Below are 19331 nucleotides of genomic sequence, written 5' to 3' on the forward strand. Positions count from 1 at the left end.
TATTATGTAGTTTAAACTGTTCCAAAAACCCAAAATATATCCAGACTTACGTGGCCTTAATAAAGCACAGCTGGGCAGTAGGGCTCATTCTGTAAAACTAGGCCAAAAAGGTGGCAGCAAATCTTAAATTGTGCACCCCCCCCAAGATGTTTCCAAAAGCTAAAGCTACTTAAGACTAAAATTTATACAGCTAAAACCTTCTATTTTCCACAGTTAATATGTAAATTATGGCTCAAATGCCATTCTTGTGAGAAAACCCCTTATCAAACTCTGTTATGGTGCCTAACACTTCAACACAACTTAATCCAAATATAAATGTAGGTCATTTCTTCCCTCTACAATGCAGCAGTATTTTATGAACTTCATTATGTGAAAACAGGAAAATAAAAGAAAAAGCCAAACAACAGATTTACATGGGAAATTACAATGTTGTATTAAAAACTTTTAATAAACAAAAGCATTTTACTTACGATGTTCCCTGCTGAGAATGAGGGCGGGTCTTTGAAGATGTATCATATTGTTCTATGGGGGAGGGGGAAAATGATTAGAACAGCACTGTGACATATATTCATGAGATTTTTAGTTATAAATTCCCTTTTTTGGTGTCCCCCCCTCACCTTTTTCACCTAAACACTCAGTATATTTAAATTCTGTCCACCAGGGTGCTAAACACTGCACTTGTCATGATCCCATCACTATTTATGTTACTTCTAGAGGGAGGGCTTGCTCGGAGTTAAAAACCCTTAAAGCAGTGGTTCTCAACCTTGGCTGCACATGAGAATCACCTGGGAATCTTTTTAAAATCCTGATTTCTGGGCCTCATCCTCCGGAAATTCTGTTTCTTTGTTATGGGGTGGGGCCACAACATTAGTTACAAAGAAACAGAATTTCCGGAGGATGAGGCCCAGAAATCAAGATTTTAAAGATTCCCAGGTGATTCTCATGTGCAGCCAAGGTTGAGAACCACTGGCTTAAAGCAGAAGCACTCTGAAAAGCACTGCCTGCAGCAGGCCCTGCCACCCTGTCCTGCGGGCAGGGGAAGGATGCCCAGAAGACTCTCCTGATGGGGGTTCAGATGGAAGCGCCAGGGCAGAGCTGCTCTCACCCCCCACCTGGTTTGACCTCAGGTATCGATCAGTCATTTGTCAGCATTCCACTTACAGCCTCGGTCCTTGGCCAAACCTCCCTCTCGTCCCTCCATTATTCAACATCCCCCACAATTTACATATTCACCAGCTATTTATAGAGTGTCTCATGGGTAAGATGTCAGGGCACTTGACCCTGTCCTCAATGAGCTTATAGTTGACTTGAGGGACATCAAACAGAGCACAAATACCTACAACCCTAGGCAGTGTGAGATTAAGTACACAAATTGATCATAAAGTAATTGTCCAGGAATTAAGAGAATGGCCCCTCGATTAATTAAAGGAGGCAAAGGGAACCCCATGAACTGTGACACTAAGGACGGGTGAGATGCCGACAGAATGACTCCGGCAGGAGGGTGAGGAAGATCTGCAAGCAGAGGAGGCACTGCAAACCCAGGTGCAGAGTGGAGGCATAGCAGCGGCACAGATTTGGAAAGGGTGAGGCTGGGGTGAGAACCTGTGAAGGAGGACATGGAAAGACAGGTGGAAGTCAGGGTGGGAAGTTATAACTATTTGTTGGGCAATGAGACACCATCAAAGGTCTAAACAGGGATGTGATGCAGCTATTCCTCGGGAAAAGTATTCTGGAGGTGCAGCCCGGGCTAACCTAGAAGAGAGCAGGAACTGTTGAGGCAGCAAGCCAGTTAAGAGGCTGCTGATTCTGTCTGAGCATGAGGTAGAGGGACCTGAAACAGGACTCGAGTGGGGGGAAGCAGGGATGTCTTTAGGCAAGAGTGAGTGATATTTCTCACAAAGGTCATGTGGACCCCTGAATATTTGCAATTAATCACTTTATCCTCATGGTGGCAGCAGCTCTTACATAATATTTTTTAATTGCTTCCCCTTCCAGCTAGAAAGCCAGGACTACAAATAAGAGGGGCTAGGGCAGGGGTGGGCAAACTTTTTGACTTGAGGGCCACAGTGGGTTCTTAAACTGGACCGGAGGGCCGGAACAAAAGCATGGATGGAGTGTTTGTGTGAACTAATATAAATTCAAAGTAAACATCATTACATAAAAGGGTACGGTCTTTTTTTTTTTTTTTTTTTTTTAGTTTTATTCATTTCAAATGGGCCGGATCTGGCCCGCGGGCCGTAGTTTGCCCACGGCTGGGCTAGGGTCACCCTCTGACCATGCGCAGGGACTCCTGCCCAATCATCCTGACTGGCCCTCAGCCTCACGAGGCTCTGTTATCCGCAGGCAGGTATGTTCCCACATGTGGATGTGAACACACGAGTGAAATCCCTACATTTCATTCTCTAACTCTACAAAACCGTAAGATCCCTTTCAAGACGTTTGAATTCTCTCGCTGGGCATAAATATATGTCAAACTTTACCTTTCTGAAAGCTATATCCACATAAACTCTACTCCCTCTTCATCCCACACACAACTAGATCCCTTTAGGGTCCAACCAGGCCCCACATAGACCACATCCTCCCAAAGATAAACTAGGTTCCACAGAAGATCCACAGACAAGTGGTGGCAACAAGAAAGACCCCAAGGTAACTCCTGAAGGGTGAGCCAAGCACTACCAGAGGGAGACCTGCCGGTCTGAAAACTTCTCATCAGAGAAACAAAGAATGGGCCCGCAGGCTGAGAGGACACCCGTACCTGGACAGGAAAGCACTTACCAGTCCATCTTCAACTCTATTGCTAAAAGGGGAAATCCATTTAAAGGATGAGTAGGCCTTTCTAAACCAGGAGCTAGCCATCAAGCTGTGAGTAACCCAGTAGGAGGCACAGAATCTGCATGGCTGGCAGCCCAGCAAGTACGGGTACAGGAGCACTGGCAACCCTGTCCGCAGCTGAGCTGGCGGCCCGCCTGCAGTCCCGCGCCACTCCACCAGCTAGCTATCTCTGCCGCAGCTGCCAAGATGCTGAGAAAAAGGATTTCCCAATCTCCCCAAGCAGCCATCGATTTCTGTCCATTTTACCTTGCTACTTTATATAACACTGTGGCAAGACGGTGAGTTTTTTGCAAGACCTTATTCAGTATCTCTAGTGCAGGGGACAGCAAACTTTTTCTGTAAAGGTCAGACATATATTTTACACTTTGCATGCTACACCTTGTGGCTTAATAATAAGCAGGCACAGCTGTGTCCTAATAAAACTTTCTGTACAAAAACTAGCTGCAGAACATGTTGGGTTTGTAGGCTGTAGTTTTCCCAGCCCTGCTCTAGAGGAAGGATGCTCTGTTTCTTGCTTTTCTCATCTTTTTACTTTCCTCACATCCAATTTAAATGGTAGAATAACCAAGAGGGGAAAATGCAAGTGATGAAAAAGAATGAGGTGGAAAAGATGAAGGAAGAGTCACCTCCACGGAACATCTACCTCAGAGCTCCCTCTCCCGACACACAACCTACTGTGGTCCCCATTCTTTGAAGACTAAAACTTTAGAACTTGGGCACCTACTACACAGTATTAATGAACTAAATGATTGCAAATACCCTAGTCAATTTTGTAAGGTATAAAATGCCTTGCATGTATTTGGGACAAAAAGAATTTATCAAAATTACTGATGAAGAGATGGATAAAGTTAGCTTTTTTCCATTTCTCCCCTAAATTTTCAAGTATTTACAATCCATAAAAGGGGTTAAAAAATTAAGTATATGGCAAATACATATAGAGGAGCTAAAGAAACTGTGTGCTATATTCTTTATAACAATTTCTTACTTTTGTATAAATACAAGAATCACAAAATATCCCAACCTGGTCTTATACAGGGGTGAGCAAAACTAGGGTTACAGTTGTTTGCATGGAAAGACATGCAGATTATGAGTCTTACAATAGCTTTATCAAATCAAAAGAGTATCACTCACAACTATAAACCTGTATTTGCCCACCCTTGTATACAATTCCTGGATTATAATGCTTGAGAATCTTATTCAAGATATTGATCAGGTGCCACGTAATACCAAATTATATCTGTTAAGGACTTTACTAAAACAGCTCCATGAACTCTTTGCAACAATCTGAAATTCCACCTAAAGAGCAGCTTTATATTGGTCTTGCGTTCCCATTCTTTCTCAGGACAGTGTTTTTTCCTTCCTTTAATATCAAAACAGTAAGAACCAAGCTTTGTTCTCCAGTGCAATAATTAGTTCCACATATTTACTTACTTTGGTTTTGGGTTGCAGAACTGATGTGTTGAGAATCCTATAAAGAAAAAGAAAAATCTCCAGTTAAGGTTTATAAAATTAAGGTTGCATCATGGCTAAATCTATTAACTACTGATAAGTCTAATTTTTATACAAAATAGGTTTTATTGCTTCTCTTCTTTACTAGAATTTATTTTTCCTTTAGTATTGAGCAAAGATTTTAAAAAACCCCACCAAAATGTATATAATATTTTACTTTAAGCATGAATCATCTTTTTAAAAAACTATCATTAGAAAATATGTCAAGTATCAAATGTGGCAAATACTAATTTGAGAAGACATAACCTCTTTTGAAAACAATACCATGGAAAGGAATGGATGTATTAACAATGTCCATGCATATATCAGGTTAGACAGAACACAGATCTGAAGATATTTCTACATTCTGAAGGCTATCCTAAAGTACAACCCCCCCAAAGAAAAATGGTAGTATTTTAATTTTATTTCACTGTTCATAAATACTGCAACAGAAACATATGTCAGCTGTTGATTTGCTTGTTCTGAAACCAGCACAAGTGTAGCAGATTATGTTAAACTTTAAGAAAAGTTAAGAAATGTGAGTAGTGTAAGATGCATGTATGTATGTATGTGTGTAAATGTCTATATATATATCTCCATTCTAAAGTAGGAACCAGACAACCCACCTCACTTATTTCCTGTGCCTCTGTTTTCCCATCTCTAGGTAATGACCCTCAAATGAGAGGATTTACTGGAAAGCACTGAATGCTTTCATAAGCTACAAAACCCTATACAATTACGAGTATAAAAAAAATTACTGACATACTTTGGATAAGAAAGTGTTTGAATACATTATGAAGCACTTTAGAAGTCAAATTAATTGTAATTTTAACGTAATTGCCAAAGAGTTCAACAAGCAGCAGTTGACTAATCTGGCTCACAGCAATCCTCAGACGGCACTATGGGTGCAGTGCCCGTGGCACTGAGGGCGTTACCTTGGTGGGAAAGGGGAATTTGGAGGGCTCAGCTGTACTGGGCGTATGTATTGCTGTCAGAGGAGGTGGCCACGAATGGGTCATTTCCTGAAAAGAGATTTGGGGAGGGAAGAAAAAGCCAATTATAAATAGAACACATTGCTACTGAAGTTAATTTTTTAAACAATGCAGGGTGGATTGATGGTAAATGAAAAAGTCAAACTAAAGGTTATTTCATTTCCTTTTTAAAAATCTCCTACTTAATGGGCTATGTTCAAAAGCTGAAGATCTCCAACTTACAAAACTAAAGAGAAAAAAAATCAGTATGAAGGAGAAAAACAAGAGCATAGAACAGCAATGGTCTTAAAACTCTGAATACGGTAAAGAGTACACACGGGTGTAGGTATTACCAGAGCTTATGTAACTGTGAAAGCGGAGCCGGCTCAATGCTTTCTTTCTCCCTCAGCTTCTTTATTACATTTCCTGGAATTATTTAAGTTCAAAGGAAGAAGAATTTTCCTGTTTGACTTAAGCAAACAAGTAATTTAGGTCACTTGTTCCTCTTGGGAGAGTTTTAATGGATTTGACCCTTCCCTGATACACACTATTAGTACATAGGAACAGTGTGGAAGAGAGAGCCTTAAAAAATTACCTCCCTTTCCATGAACAGAAGTTTAATTTCTATTTACTCTTCATAGAGGCAAGGTTTCTAAATCTTACAAATGAATACATTTACCTTGACATGAATTCTTTTTTCTAAGCACATTCATGAATTATATCTAAAAACAGTGTCAGATTAAAGGTGTCCAATCATAAATATGTACATGCACATGCATACACACTTTATCAGAGCTAAAGTGGCTGGGGGATCACTAACTGCAACCTTCTCTTTACCAATGAGAAAATGGAGCTCCCAAATGACTGAAAGGAAGCCAGTGGCTGACAGCACAGGGTATGGGCCTCTTGCTTTCCCCGTCTAAAAGAAAAATAACCAATTCCCACATTTTGGGGCAAGAGCAGAGTGGACTTTTTGAACACTGTTGACAATCCAACATGGAGTCACTGTCAGCCATGCCAGTTATGACAAGTGCTATGTCGACTGAGGTGATCCGGGGAACAGGGATGGCCAAAACCACAAGTCTGGACACTGGGATAAGGCCTTCATATGAACATTGATATGGAGTGGGACCTCTGCCCATTGAGGCTGTAAGAACTCAGAGCTCCGACCTCCAGGCGCTTCATGTACCAGTCACGCCTGGAGCCCTGCCGGACTCCCACTCCATCTGACAGGTGCACCCCTGTGGCTGCCTGTTTTGAGACCTACATGTACCTCTCCACTGCAGACACCGCCAGTGAGAGGGACTTTGCACTGGATGCAGGCTCTGCTCACTTCTACCTGCTTGTAACTGCTGGCTTATTGGGGAGGTCTTCCCTAATAAACTTGGCATTGTGGAAAAACACAAGCATGTATGAGTGACTCCTTTAGAGGATGCTCCCTTGCTCATGTCATCATGTGTGTCAGACCTGCTTGGCAAACTGGCTTACGGAGTGACAGGCAACCCCTCTACCAACAAGCTGACCACCCCAGACCAGGCTGTAATACCTCCTCCTTTGCATTAACACATTGTGTGCTGTAACACTTCATTCTTTTCAAAGTGCTGACCAACCTCTCTGACCACAGAATCGCCCACTGATTCTCACCACAGCTGAACATGGTGCTCTAATACAGCTGTCGCCAACCAGTGGTCCGCAGACCACTGGTGGTCCGTGAGGTCTGAGAGGTTGGCGACCGCTGCTCTAGTAGGTTATTTCCAATCCCAAACTCGGTTCGCATCTCTTCTGGCCTGTCCCACCAGCCTCTCTCTGGGTCGCTACAGCCCCAGAATCGACAGAACTGGCCTGGCACAGTAATAAGCAGCATAATTGAGGTTGACTTACCCTCAACAGCCAGGTGAGCCTGCATTCTTGGAGCTCTCAGATGTCAGTAACAGGTAGACTAAAACCACTTATTGTTCAAAGTGTTATGGGTAACTTATGTAAAATGCTTGGATACATAGTGCATAGAAAGCACTTAAAAAATTAAAAGCATTACAACTTTTAATTAATAGTCTAGCTTTTGAAGAACTTCACCAAAATACTGCACCAAAGAGAGCTCCTTACTGTTTTATTATTTATTTGACTATACTTTAAGCTATGGGACCATTATAATGCTACAATGTAAAATATAATAATTAATTGAGAAGTTGTTTGAAAGTACCATCCTTAAGTTTTCCAAGAATCTCTTTCAAATTCCAAGAATTTCTTTAGAATTTATTTAAAACCCAATTTCTTTAGAATTCCAATCTATGATGGTTAATCACCAATTATTTCCAGAAAACATCCATTGTACTGTCACTGCCTAAGGCTGCCCTGGCTACTGAATTAGGCAGTTGGAATGTGTGGTTTGCTGAAAGAATGTATGCACTGCCCTGAATGCCTAGCTCAGGAGAGGGACTTAGGCCTTAAGAGAACTGGGGCCATGAGAGGAAGCTGCCCAGAATCACAAGATCACAAATTTGCCCCAGCCTTAGCAATGACTTATCACATCAGTGGGGGAAATTTGCCCCACCCTTAGCAATGACTTATCACATCAGTGGGGGTAAAATACTTGGCACTGTTTTAGTCCTGGCCTTCTGGGTGACACTGCTGCCGTCTCCACTCTACATGCCACCTCCCTCATTTTGCTCTAGACACACTGTCTATTTCTTCCTGTTCTGTAACACACCAACCTGTTCCCATCTCAAGGTTTTTGCACTCTTTCCTTTGCCTAATTATCTGTTCGTTTGCCTGCTACAGGACTAATACCACTTATCACTACCTAGAATTTTATTATATATTCATCTTCCCCACTATGACCTCCATGAGAGCAAGGACTTTTATTCCCATGGCATCCCCAATGCCTAAAAAGTATTTGAAGATTAACAGACATTTGCTGAGTAAATGAATGAACGAACAAATAGTGTTACCACTCACTGTGCCAATGTCAATGGAATGCTGCACTAACATAAGTACTACATTATTCCCCCAAGAGGCTATGCAAACCTGAGCTATTTCCATTCACCCACTAAGGCACATTGCACATGGACCCTTGTACACGACCAGTTCCTGGTTTCTAGCAGAGTCTGCCTGCTATGTTCTTACTCCACACCCCGAAACTAAACTCTAGAAAGAAATGTGAAAGAAAACGTGAACAAATGGATAATGGATTCAATGGTGTATTTGTAGAAGCAGCACAAATGTTCATGGCACACTCGATAAGAGCAAAGAATAAGCCTTTCTCCAAGGTCTAAAGATTCTATTTACTTTCTGTTTTCTTTTTCCCCCTTTAAAAACTGTATATTTGTATCTCACTGAAAATACAAATATGAGGTATCACCTATGAACCCCAAGAGGTGTAGACCAAACAGTTGGTGGCTCCCTGACTGCATCCATGCAGGGTGTTCCCCTGAAAGTGGGCAACTCTCCTGGGTGCTCATGGACAACCAGCAAAACTGGAGAGAGAGGTCTCAAAACTCTGGTCCACAAGCCTTGCAGTTTGAAGACTTCATTTTTATTAATAAAATCTGCCAGAGAGTTCAACAATGTTCCTAGCATCCCTCTGTTACTGCTCTGGTTAATTTTGCTTTTGGAGATGTTTGGGGTTGGAGGTGGGGCTGTTTAAAGGGGTTTGGAATGGCAACTTTTCACAAAGTCAATGGATATTGCCTGCCTACCTAAATATTTCTTCAAGTGAGAAACAGTAACAATGAACTCACCTTCAGAATCTCTTCAACACAATGGACTTCATTGGAGTAGGTCTGCTGAAAGTGAATGGGAAAAAGAAAAAGTTAGTACACACAAACAACAAAACACAACTGGAGTATTAGGTGCAGGTATTAACACAGCAACTCTCTCAAGTAGGATCACTTCAGGCCTACCTTTTACTAGGGAAATATTAGGAACTACACATTCTGGATGAAATAAGACAAAAGAGATTAACCTGACTTAATCATGGGGTACTAATTATGGCCTCCAGGTCAAAACTTTTCAATGGAAAATGTATAAAGAAAATTAGTATATTCTTAAATCTAGGGGAAGAACGTATATAACAAAAGTAGAGGCAGAAAGAGATAAAAGCAGTGTCAGTTTGCTCCTTCATAGCAACATCTGTCTAGTGAGCCAAGCTATATTAACAGGAGGATGTAGATGATCCCACATTTAGTATACGCCCACACAGTCAGGAGGCCAACCTCTAATTAAGGTTAGATTTTTTGGCAATATTTTAACCTGCCAAAAATTCATTTTAAAGCTAAATGTCTCACCCTAGCTGGTTTGGCTCAGTGGATAGAGCGTCAGCCTGCGGACCAAAGGATCCCAGGTTCTATTCGAGTCAAGGGCACATGCCCGGGTTGTGGGCTCAATCCCCAGTGGGGGGCATGCATCAGACAGTGATTCTCTCTCATCATTGATGTTTCTATCTCTCTCTCCCTCTCCCTTCCTCTCTGATATCAATAAAAAAAATTTTTTTTTAAAAAGCTAAATGTCGCCAAACCGGTTTGGCTCAGTGGACAGAGCATCGGCCTGCAGACTGGAAGGTCCCAGGTTCGATTCCGGTCAAGGGCATGTACCTGGGCTGCGGGCACATCCCCGGTGGGGGATGTGCAGGAGGCAGCTGATTGATGTTTCTCTCATCATCGATGTTTCTAACTGTCTATCTCTCTCTCTTCCTCTCTGTGAAAAATCAATAAAATATATATTTTTTAAAAAAAGCTAAATGTCTCTAGCCCTACTTCAAGTCAGCATTTTGACTTTTTATATGCATGTTATATACACATATACACACAAATATGTATGTACGTACAAATACACACATATAGTATTTCCCCAGAGAAAGACCTTAAGGAGAGAGATTACCTAGTGTCTTGGAGAAAAGATCCACTACTTATACCTCTTCTTTATTCCCAGCTAAACAAATGGTGGCTGCTGCTGGTAGTACCACCACACAGACAATGTCTAGGAAATATCATTTTACAGTCTTTATATTTTTAAGTGCAGAGTAAATGGAAAAGTTAAATACATATTAAAAAAAAAAAAAAAACCCAAACCAAACCTTTCCTTAACCAGAGACATGAAACAAAACCCATGACTTCATGGTTTTCAAAGGAACAGTAACTTCTGATGTGTGTCAATTCCTGAGCCAAGTGCCCTGGGCAAGTTCCATACAACACAGCCACTCCTGTTGCTGTCACTGTGTGCAGAAAGCGCTGGTCTGCTAGGCAATTGGGTGCAGTATCTGACTCACAGCTAGAGGAGACAGAAAAGAGCTCTTTTCCTGGCTCTTGTTCCTAATTTGAGCGCAATTTAATACAGCACTGGCTGCTAGTGCCTGAATTAGAGTTTTATAAACCCATTTCCCTCATTCCAGTTTATTCTAAGGAAGAAGGAAAGAGAGAAAAAGAAAAGAACGCACAACATTCATAGTGTTCTGAAATTGAATCTAATGGGTATGTCAAAATTCAAATGCGATCTGACCTGCCTGGGTTAGATTTTAAAGCATGTATATTATTATATGGAATGGGTTTAATTGGAATGTTGTCAGTTGTTTGTTTTGAGGTAGGGTCTGGAAATTAGAATATGACCAAAAAATCATGGATACCCTTTTTATCTGCTGGTCCCACCTGACCTGCCTTCAGACATTATTGCATGTCAACAACTAGACCTGCTCACCCACTGTTTTCAAAACCATTAAGGGAAGGCTAAAAACTGAATCAAGCATTAGCAACCAAACATTTTAGCAAAACAAGTGCTGTTTTGACCTAAAGGTCAAATGTAACTATATTCTATGGTCTCAAATTTTCACATGCACCATTAGGAAAACTAATAATTTGAAGTTGAAGGTGAATTAATAGAACAGAGCATATGACTGCACTGACTAGTCCCCTCATCCTACCTGTTGCTGGAATAAGAAGGGGAATCTAATTAAAATATGCGGCAATCAAGGTTGCAGGTTCAATCCCCCATCAGGGCACATACAAGAACCAACCAATGAATGCAAAATTAGTGGAATAACAAGTCTCTCTCTCTCTCTCAAATCAATTTTTAAAAATTAATTTTTGAAGACTCTGGCAATCAATGAAAAAGTCAAGCATGTTGGAATTAGGGCAAAAAAGATTTGCTCATTGCTTCCAACAGAATGACGTAAAAAAGCTACAACTTCAGGACATTACAAAACTTTCTAATCTTCATAATTACTCCAGTGGTCAACACATAGCCAAGATGTTTCATATCATTAAAAGATTCGCTTTTTGCCTAAATTTTTATTACATGAGATGAACCAAAAATGAAGAAATTTTTCTATGGCTTAGTGGTTATTAGTATCAGGATATATTGCTCAACAGTTACCATGTAACCCACTAAAAATTCTAAATAAGTTCTTATGTTCAAGCATTAATTGGTTAATTTACTGTAAACATTCCTATGAGGTCCATTATGGAAGTGGGAGTGTTTCAAAAGGGTTTGGGGATGCCATTTCAAATACCTGAGATTATATCATATTTACAGGTCTCTAAGCAGCACAGTTTATAATGGCAAATAACCGGAAATGATCAATAACCAACAAAAGGAGTCCAGCTAAAGACCTTTACATTACACCCAGCAGCATGCTGTGCAGACTTCAAATAATAATGTCAATATGTATGTTTGCATAGGACAATGCTAAAATATGTATTTAACTTTTTCTTTAAAAAATTCATACTTAAGAGAAAAATTAAAAAATAGTAAAACGAATTTCCACAAACCCTTCACTTGAATTCCCCAAATGTTGGCATTCTACCATGTTTGCTTTATAGTTTTCTCTACCGGCCCCATCTACACTGAACCGTTTGAAGTAAGTTAGAGAATGAGAGGTAATGCCCCTGCACAAGATACGTTTTAAAACTGCACTTAAAAGAGGGGAGGTAAGAAGTAGGAGCTCATTTTATGTTCCATCTACCTGAGACTCAAAGTTCTACTCCTCCCCCAATCAATTCAGAGGATGAAACTAGAATATAGGTATTTCAGATGTGTTTGAAGAGAAAGATCTGGAAGGACAGGCTGCCTTGTTTGATCAAGTACACCTTGGCACCTCCAAGTCTGCACTGGGAGGAGATGTTCCAAAAAGGGAGGGGTGGATCAACACACCACCATGGCCTAATCCCTTTGTAAAATCCACTTTCCCCACTGGCTTCCCCACTGGCTCTCCAGCTCAGTGCTGCTACTCCCACTCAGGCTCCCCCTTTAACACTGAGGCCAAAGAGTAAAGAGTCAGTCTCCTTGAAGCACAGCTGAGTTTAGGCTAAGATCTTCAGGTAAAATGTCCTCAAAGAATAAGAGATGACAAAAAAACAGCAATAAAAACCTATGCTACTTGCATGAATCAGAAGGCTCTAGTTTGCAGGGCACTGACAACTACAAATGCACTGTTGTCTCCCTCCCTCGGTGACTAGGTTCCTAAAGGAGACAGCGCTCCCCTCCTGGGGTCCTGTGTGTAGATCTCACTTCCTTATGGCTACACAGTATCATTCCAAGAGGAGTGAGGAATCAGACCAAGGCCAGCATTGCTGCCTTTTCGGGTCTGAAGTTTCTGTACTAAGTGAGGTCTCCTCACTTCCCCAGTAGGGTATGGACTTAACACAAGAACCATAATTCTATTCAATTTTTTAAAATAATAGCAATGGCCCTGGCTAGGTAGCTCAATTGGTTAGAGTGTTGTCCTGATACACCAGGTTGTGGGTTTGATCCCTGACCAGGGCACATATAAAAATCAACCTATGAATGCATAAATAAGTGGATTGAACACATATTGTACTTCATATTGCATTCAACTCTTTCCATACTAGTATTTCCTCCATTTGGTATCATCTATTGTAAGATGCAACTTCACTAGCTTGGCAGGGGGAGAAAGCTGCTGCAGCGAAGGCACCATCACTCTATATACATCCCTCAAGTACAGAAACTTCAGACCTGAAAAGGCAGCAATGCTGGCCTTGATCTGATTCCTCACGCCTCTAGGAATGACACTGTGTAATCACAGGGAAGTGCACTGATACCAAAATAAGATATGTTAGTAAATGTCTTCTAAGCGTGACATGGTTTGTTTTAATAAGCTAAAAAGAGCCGGATGGAAGAAACAGACCTCACCAATGAGACCAGGAGGCTCTCGCAATACTGTGCTTTAAGTCTCTCAAGTTGCAACAGAGCAGCACTTTTATAACAATGCGATTCTCAAAAAGGCTTAGTTATCACTAACTAGGAACTGCAGGGAGCACAAAGGCAGCACGATGAGGAAGGAAGCCAGCAGATCTTGGATTCTAGTTCTGGCTCTGCAATCTGGATAAGATTCAACTTGTTTGGGACTACTTCCTCATGGCGATGAAGGCACATCACCAGTCCGCATGGCTTCACAGGGCTGGTATGAAGGTCAAGCATGACATTTGAGCCTTCCCTGAGTCCCTCCCTCCTGAAACCACATGTGCTCCCACAGCTGCACACACTTTCCTGTCAATGCGCCCCGTGTTTTATCTCTGTGCTTCCAGATTACAAGTTCTGTAGAAGCAGGGAACCGTTCCGCCTTGTTGAATCGCCAAGTGCACGCTGCTTGCTGGTATGAGTTCAGTCTCAGAACTCAGAATAGTAAGTTTCTAATTCCAATGTTTAGAGCTACAAAGACTTACTAAACAATGTTGCTTGTCTGAATTATAAGTCTACATCTTAATTAACAAACCACATGGAAATAAGCATACTAGGGAGAAAGAGGAAACTGTTTTTGTTTTCTCCTTAAAAACATTAAAATACTCTTAGAAACTATTTTCACCTATCAGATTGGCAAAACAAAAAACAAAGGACTGACAATACTGTGTCTATGAGAGAGATGAAGGGAAACAGGCATTGGACACTGGGGTTGGTGGGAGGGTCAAGTGCCACAACTTCTGAAGAGAGCAATTTGGCAACAGTCACCAAATTCTAATTTCTCATACTCTGACCCAGCAATCTCACTTCTAACACCAACTCCTACATATACAAAAAGACTTGTGCACAAGTTGTTCACTTCAGCCTTGTTTGCAAATAGGAAGATACTGGAAACTATCTAAATGCCCATCTAGCCCTAGCTGGTTTGGCTCAGTGGATAGAGCGTCAGCCTGTGGACTGAAGAGTCCCAGGTTTGATTCCGATCAAGGACACATGCCCGGGTTGGGGGCTCGATCCCCAGTAAGGGGTGTGCAGGAGGCAGCCGATCAATGATTCTCTCTCATCATTGATGTTTCTCTCCCCCCCCCCCACTTCTCCCTCTCTCTCTCTCTGCCTTCCTCTCTGAAATCAATAAAAATATATTTTAAAATCCTATATAATGAAGAGGTAATAAGCAAATTGGCCATCACTCCAACACACAAGATGGCCGGCAGGAGAGGGCTGTTGGGGGTGACCAGGCCGGCAGGGAAGGGCAGTTAGGGGCGACCAGGCTGGCAAGGGAGGGCAGTTAGGGATGACCAGGCCAACAGGGGAAAGCAGTTGAGGGTGACCAGGCCTGCAGGGGAGGGCAGTTGGGGGCAATCCAGCTGGCAGGGGAGGGCAGTTAGGGGCAATTGGGCTGACAGGAGAACAGTTAGGCGTCAATCGGGCTGGCAGGGGAGTGGTTAGGGGGTGATCAGGCAGGCAGGCAGAAGCGGTTAGGGGCAATCAGACAGGCAGGCAGGCGAGCGGTTGGGAGCCAGCAGTCCTGGATTGTGAGAGGGATGGCCGACTGCCCGCTCAAGGGGTTTCAGATTGGAGAGGGTGCAGGCTGGGCTGAGGGACAGCCCCCCCACCCCCTGCACAAATTTCATGCACCGGGCCTCTAGTAAATAAATAAATGCCCATCTGTAGGAAACTGGCTAAGAGAACTATGGCACAAGTCGCTTACACAGAAATATTGAGCAGCTATGACAAAGCATAAGGAAGTTCTTCATGCATTGATTTGGGATCATCTCTAAGACACTGTTAAGGAGGAGAGAAAAAAAACCAAGATGCAGTATGGCCAGTATTTCTATAAATAAAAAGGTAACGGAGAAAAGAACATGTCTGTAGAGCTACTTATTATGCACACGATACCACTGGGAATAACAAACTAGAAACCCACACCATCAATCATTTCTAGGAAGTAGAACTAGGTGGCTGGGGGATAGAAGAGAGGGCAGATTTTCACTGTATATCTTTTTACCTTTTAAATTTGGAATAACAAAATACATTATTGATTCATAAATAAAAACAAAAATTGAGATTTAAAAAAAAACAGAGATAAAAATTTTCTTAAAATACACCTAAATACCTTCTGCCTGTTTGCTTTATTTTCTATTAGCCTTCCTCTATGTAACTTTCTCCTCCCTGGGACACACCCCTCTGACCCAGTCTCCTCCTCAGCACTCTGTTGCCTCTCTAACATTCAGCTGACTGTACTTGCTCTGGTGGGCTGTGAGGTGCTCCTGGAAAACCCTGCTATCGAGACTGGCCAGTGTTTGCTGGCCAGTTCACTGTTTCCCAACCTAGATTACATAGGGATTATATTTCATAGTTCTTGCAAGAGGGGTGTGGTGTTTTCTTTTTGGGGGGTGGGGATTCTTTTGATCAGTCACTCTTAAATACTGAACAGACACATCTGAAACACACAAAGCCTCATAGGACTGTTCTGAGGAAAAAGATAATACACTTTAAAGCTAATGCCATACAAATAAATTCAAGCATTTATCATTAAGATGCCATAATCAGTATTTCCAAGAGACATATTAGAGCAACGGTTGCCAACCTTTCAGACCTCATGGGCTACCAGTGGTCTGCAGACCACCGGTTGGCAACCACTGCTCCAAAGGTTTCCTGAAACCAGCAGTCGCCAACTTTTTGGATCCCATGGTCCACCAGTTGGCGACTGCTGGATTAAAGGAGGAAACCAGAAGGCCTGCCTCAACAAGATTTTGACATAAAATTAACTTTATTCTGTGAACACACAGTAAATTACCTAGATAGCTAGGCCTGTTCCAAGAATACACTCATACCGCCTGGGTGTGCCTACCCAGGCTGGAAAAGGTATAAAGGTGCTAGCAGTATTGCTTCAGAAGTATCATGCCCTCTGGGCAACTATCTATGTATCCACACCCAAAATTTTAGGATAAGAAGTTTAAAAATCCCTGGACAGATTTATGGACACACTCATGGTACACATTTCTAAAAAAAGAAGAAAGGTGGGATAAGTTTGAAAACAAAAAAATAAGATATTTGTAACAGTTTTCTTAAATAATAAGTAATAAGTAGTATTATTATATAAATTGCAAATAACTTTGTTAAACTATCCCTTCAAAAAATTAAACACCCACCCAGGCATTGCTAAGGCTCTTGGAGGTAATTCTGGATTAATACAGATATGCAAGTAATATTTGTGAAATAAACGAATTTGATTTTGTCATCTCATGGCATTTCCAACAAAATCCAGAAGCATGAGCTTGTCAGAAAATAATTATAGAGTAAGTGAATTCTGAAATTTTTCTCTGTTTTGGAAGCAGTATGTTTGCTCCCATTTGTAAAACCCCAGACACCTTCAACAGAGTATGTTTAAGGACACAAAAATCCTCAATTTGGAGGGGAAAAAAAAAAAGGAAAGAAAGCTGCCCAAGTGCAGTTTAGGGACATGAACTTCTCAGAGAGCAAAGTTTTAGATGTGACAGTTACATGAGATCATGGCTGGTGGGAGAGGGATATCTCAGGCATGCTTGGTTGGGTTGGGTGAAGGAAAGGTGTATGTCTCCTTGAGACAAGCAATCCAGCAATACTCTAGGATAAACACTGAAAGAAAATACTGGAAGCTTGAAAGATGTGCAGGCACTCCAATTCACTTGTTTAAAATGAGAAAGGAGCCCTAGCCGGTTTGGCTCAGTGGATAGAGTGAGTGTCAGCCTGCAGACCAAAGAGTCCCGGGCTCAGTTCCGATCAAGGGCACATGCCTTGGTTGCAGGCTCCTCCCCAGCCAAGGCCCTGGTGAGGGCTCCTGCAGAAGGCAACCAATTGACATGTTTCTCACACATCAATGTTTCTGTCTTTCCCACTCTCTTCCACTCTCCCCCAAGCCAAAAAAAAAAAAAAAAAAAATCAATGGAAAAATTTCCTGGAGTGAGGATTAACCATCACAAAAAAAGAAAAAACAAACAAAAATAAAAAGAGAAAGGAGGTGGGGAGAGGTAGAAAAGGATGTGGGGGAGATAAAATGGTGATGGAAGGAGACTTGACTTGGGATGGTAAACACACAATACAATATATAGATGATGTATTATATAATTGTACACCTGAAACCTATATAATTTTATTAACCAATTTCACCCCAATAAATTCAATAAAAAAATTCTGAATGAGAGCTAATATCTCTAATATTTCAAAACTTTATCTTTATGTAAACTGTACTTTTATAGACAAACTATATCACCTCCTTGTTTGGTTTTCACCAACAAAAGCAAAAACAACCTAAAAATTAAAAGAAAAAAACCACCCCTGAATATCATTGCATAATCTTATCATACAGGAGGAAGTGTTTGGAACTATCAGTACTTTAAAGATCAATATGAATAATTTGTTCCTTTCTAGTTCTTTTCATTATATCAGCAAAGCGATTTGCTTTAATTAGTGTCAGATTATTTTTCTAAATTACATAAATACTTATAACAGCTCAAATTTGTATTAACTGAACAGCTTAAATTATTCTGCTAATTCTGTTTTGATGTCTAGTAAAAGATGGTATGTTTTAATTATGAAACCTAGGATCTCGTTCTTAAGATCTGGTTTAAATAAATAAAAATAAGAACAATGAGTAGCTGTTCACATATCATTGCAAACACTTACTTGATATAAACCTAAAAACAAATACAAGGAGAGTAATCAAAGGATTGGTTTATTACTACTGTATTTCCTGAGATCACATGAGTGTGTAAACTTTAATATATTTGCAATGATTCTGAGAGCCACATGAAACAGCTATTTAAAAAAAATACTATTTAGGCGTCTCCTCCGTCACCATGAAAGGCCTCCGTTTCTATAAAGACAACCTGGGACACACGTACCTTGGGCCTACACAGTGTGAGGAAAAGATTTCGAGAACAGGGAGAAAACCAAGATGGCGGCATAGGTAAACACTGGAGTTAGCTGCCTCGAACAACCACTTCACAAATACAACTAAAAGATGGAACGGACATCGCCCAGAATCACAGGAAGACTGGCTGAGGGGAAATTCTTCAACTAGAAGGAAAGAGAACAGCATAGAAGACTCAGAGGAGGCGCAGTGCGGAAAATACAAAGGTGCGGAGGTACGCGTGGAGCGGGCTGGTAGCTGAGGGCGCAGTTGTCGTTTTCAATCGGGAGGGAGTCTCAGATTCTGAGCTCCAGTTCTGGGCGAGTCTCTAGGGACCCAGACTCAAACGGGAGAAGCGGGACCGTCTGGCATCGGTTGGAACGCGAGGGCAGCAGTTGCTGGGACTCTGAGAGGCAGAGCCTCTGGGGATGGGACTGAGAGCAGCCATAACTGCTCCCTCCACCCGCCCTGTTGATCCGTGGGACCCGCCCTGCCCAAGCCCTGCGAAGAGCCATTTGCCAGATAGCCTCAGGCAAAGGCTAGATTAGCACCTCCCTAAAGGACAGAAGTTTTTCCACTGGAGACACAGCTGATTCTCACAGCCAGTTGGCCTGGAGGTCAAATCCCCCTAGTATTAACTACAACAATCACGGCTTAACTACAACAAGACTGCGCACAAAGACCACTAGGGGGTGCACCAAGAAAGCATAAAAAATGCGGAGACAAAGAAACAGGACAAAACTGTCAATGGAGGATATTGAGTTCAGAACCACACTTTTAAGGTCTCTCAAGAACTGTCTAGAAGCCGCCGATAAAGTTATTGAGATCCTCAAGAAATCTAATGAGATCCTCGATGTTGTGATAAAGAACCAACTAGAAATTAAGCATACACGGACTGAAATAACGAATATTATACAGACTCCCAACAGCAGACCAGAGGAGCGCAAGAATCAAGTCAA

At 41.6% G+C, this 19331-nt stretch overlaps 1 protein-coding gene across 7 annotated transcripts in view; it reads right to left on the minus strand.

The window, feature by feature from the left end:
* The window catches only part of AFF1 (ALF transcription elongation factor 1), a 134029-nt gene that overhangs the window by 44492 nt on the left and 70206 nt on the right, over positions 1-19331 (minus strand). For 4 of the 7 annotated variants that reach the window (XM_059665919.1, XM_059665972.1, XM_059665953.1 and 1 more), the window contains 4 exons: positions 9029-9073; positions 5256-5342; positions 4264-4300; positions 471-522 (listed from right to left, as the gene is read on the minus strand). In XM_059665919.1, coding sequence (XP_059521902.1) covers positions 471-522; positions 4264-4300; positions 5256-5342; positions 9029-9073 — 221 coding nt within the window. The remainder of the gene's footprint in view (positions 1-470; positions 523-4263; positions 4301-5255; positions 5343-9028; positions 9074-19331) is intronic. The other 3 variants (XM_059665927.1, XM_059665944.1, XM_059665936.1) reach the window with 3 other exon arrangements.

The sequence above is a fragment of the Myotis daubentonii genome, chromosome 1 (assembly GCF_963259705.1).
Source record: "Myotis daubentonii chromosome 1, mMyoDau2.1, whole genome shotgun sequence".
NCBI lineage: Eukaryota > Metazoa > Chordata > Mammalia > Chiroptera > Vespertilionidae > Myotis > Myotis daubentonii.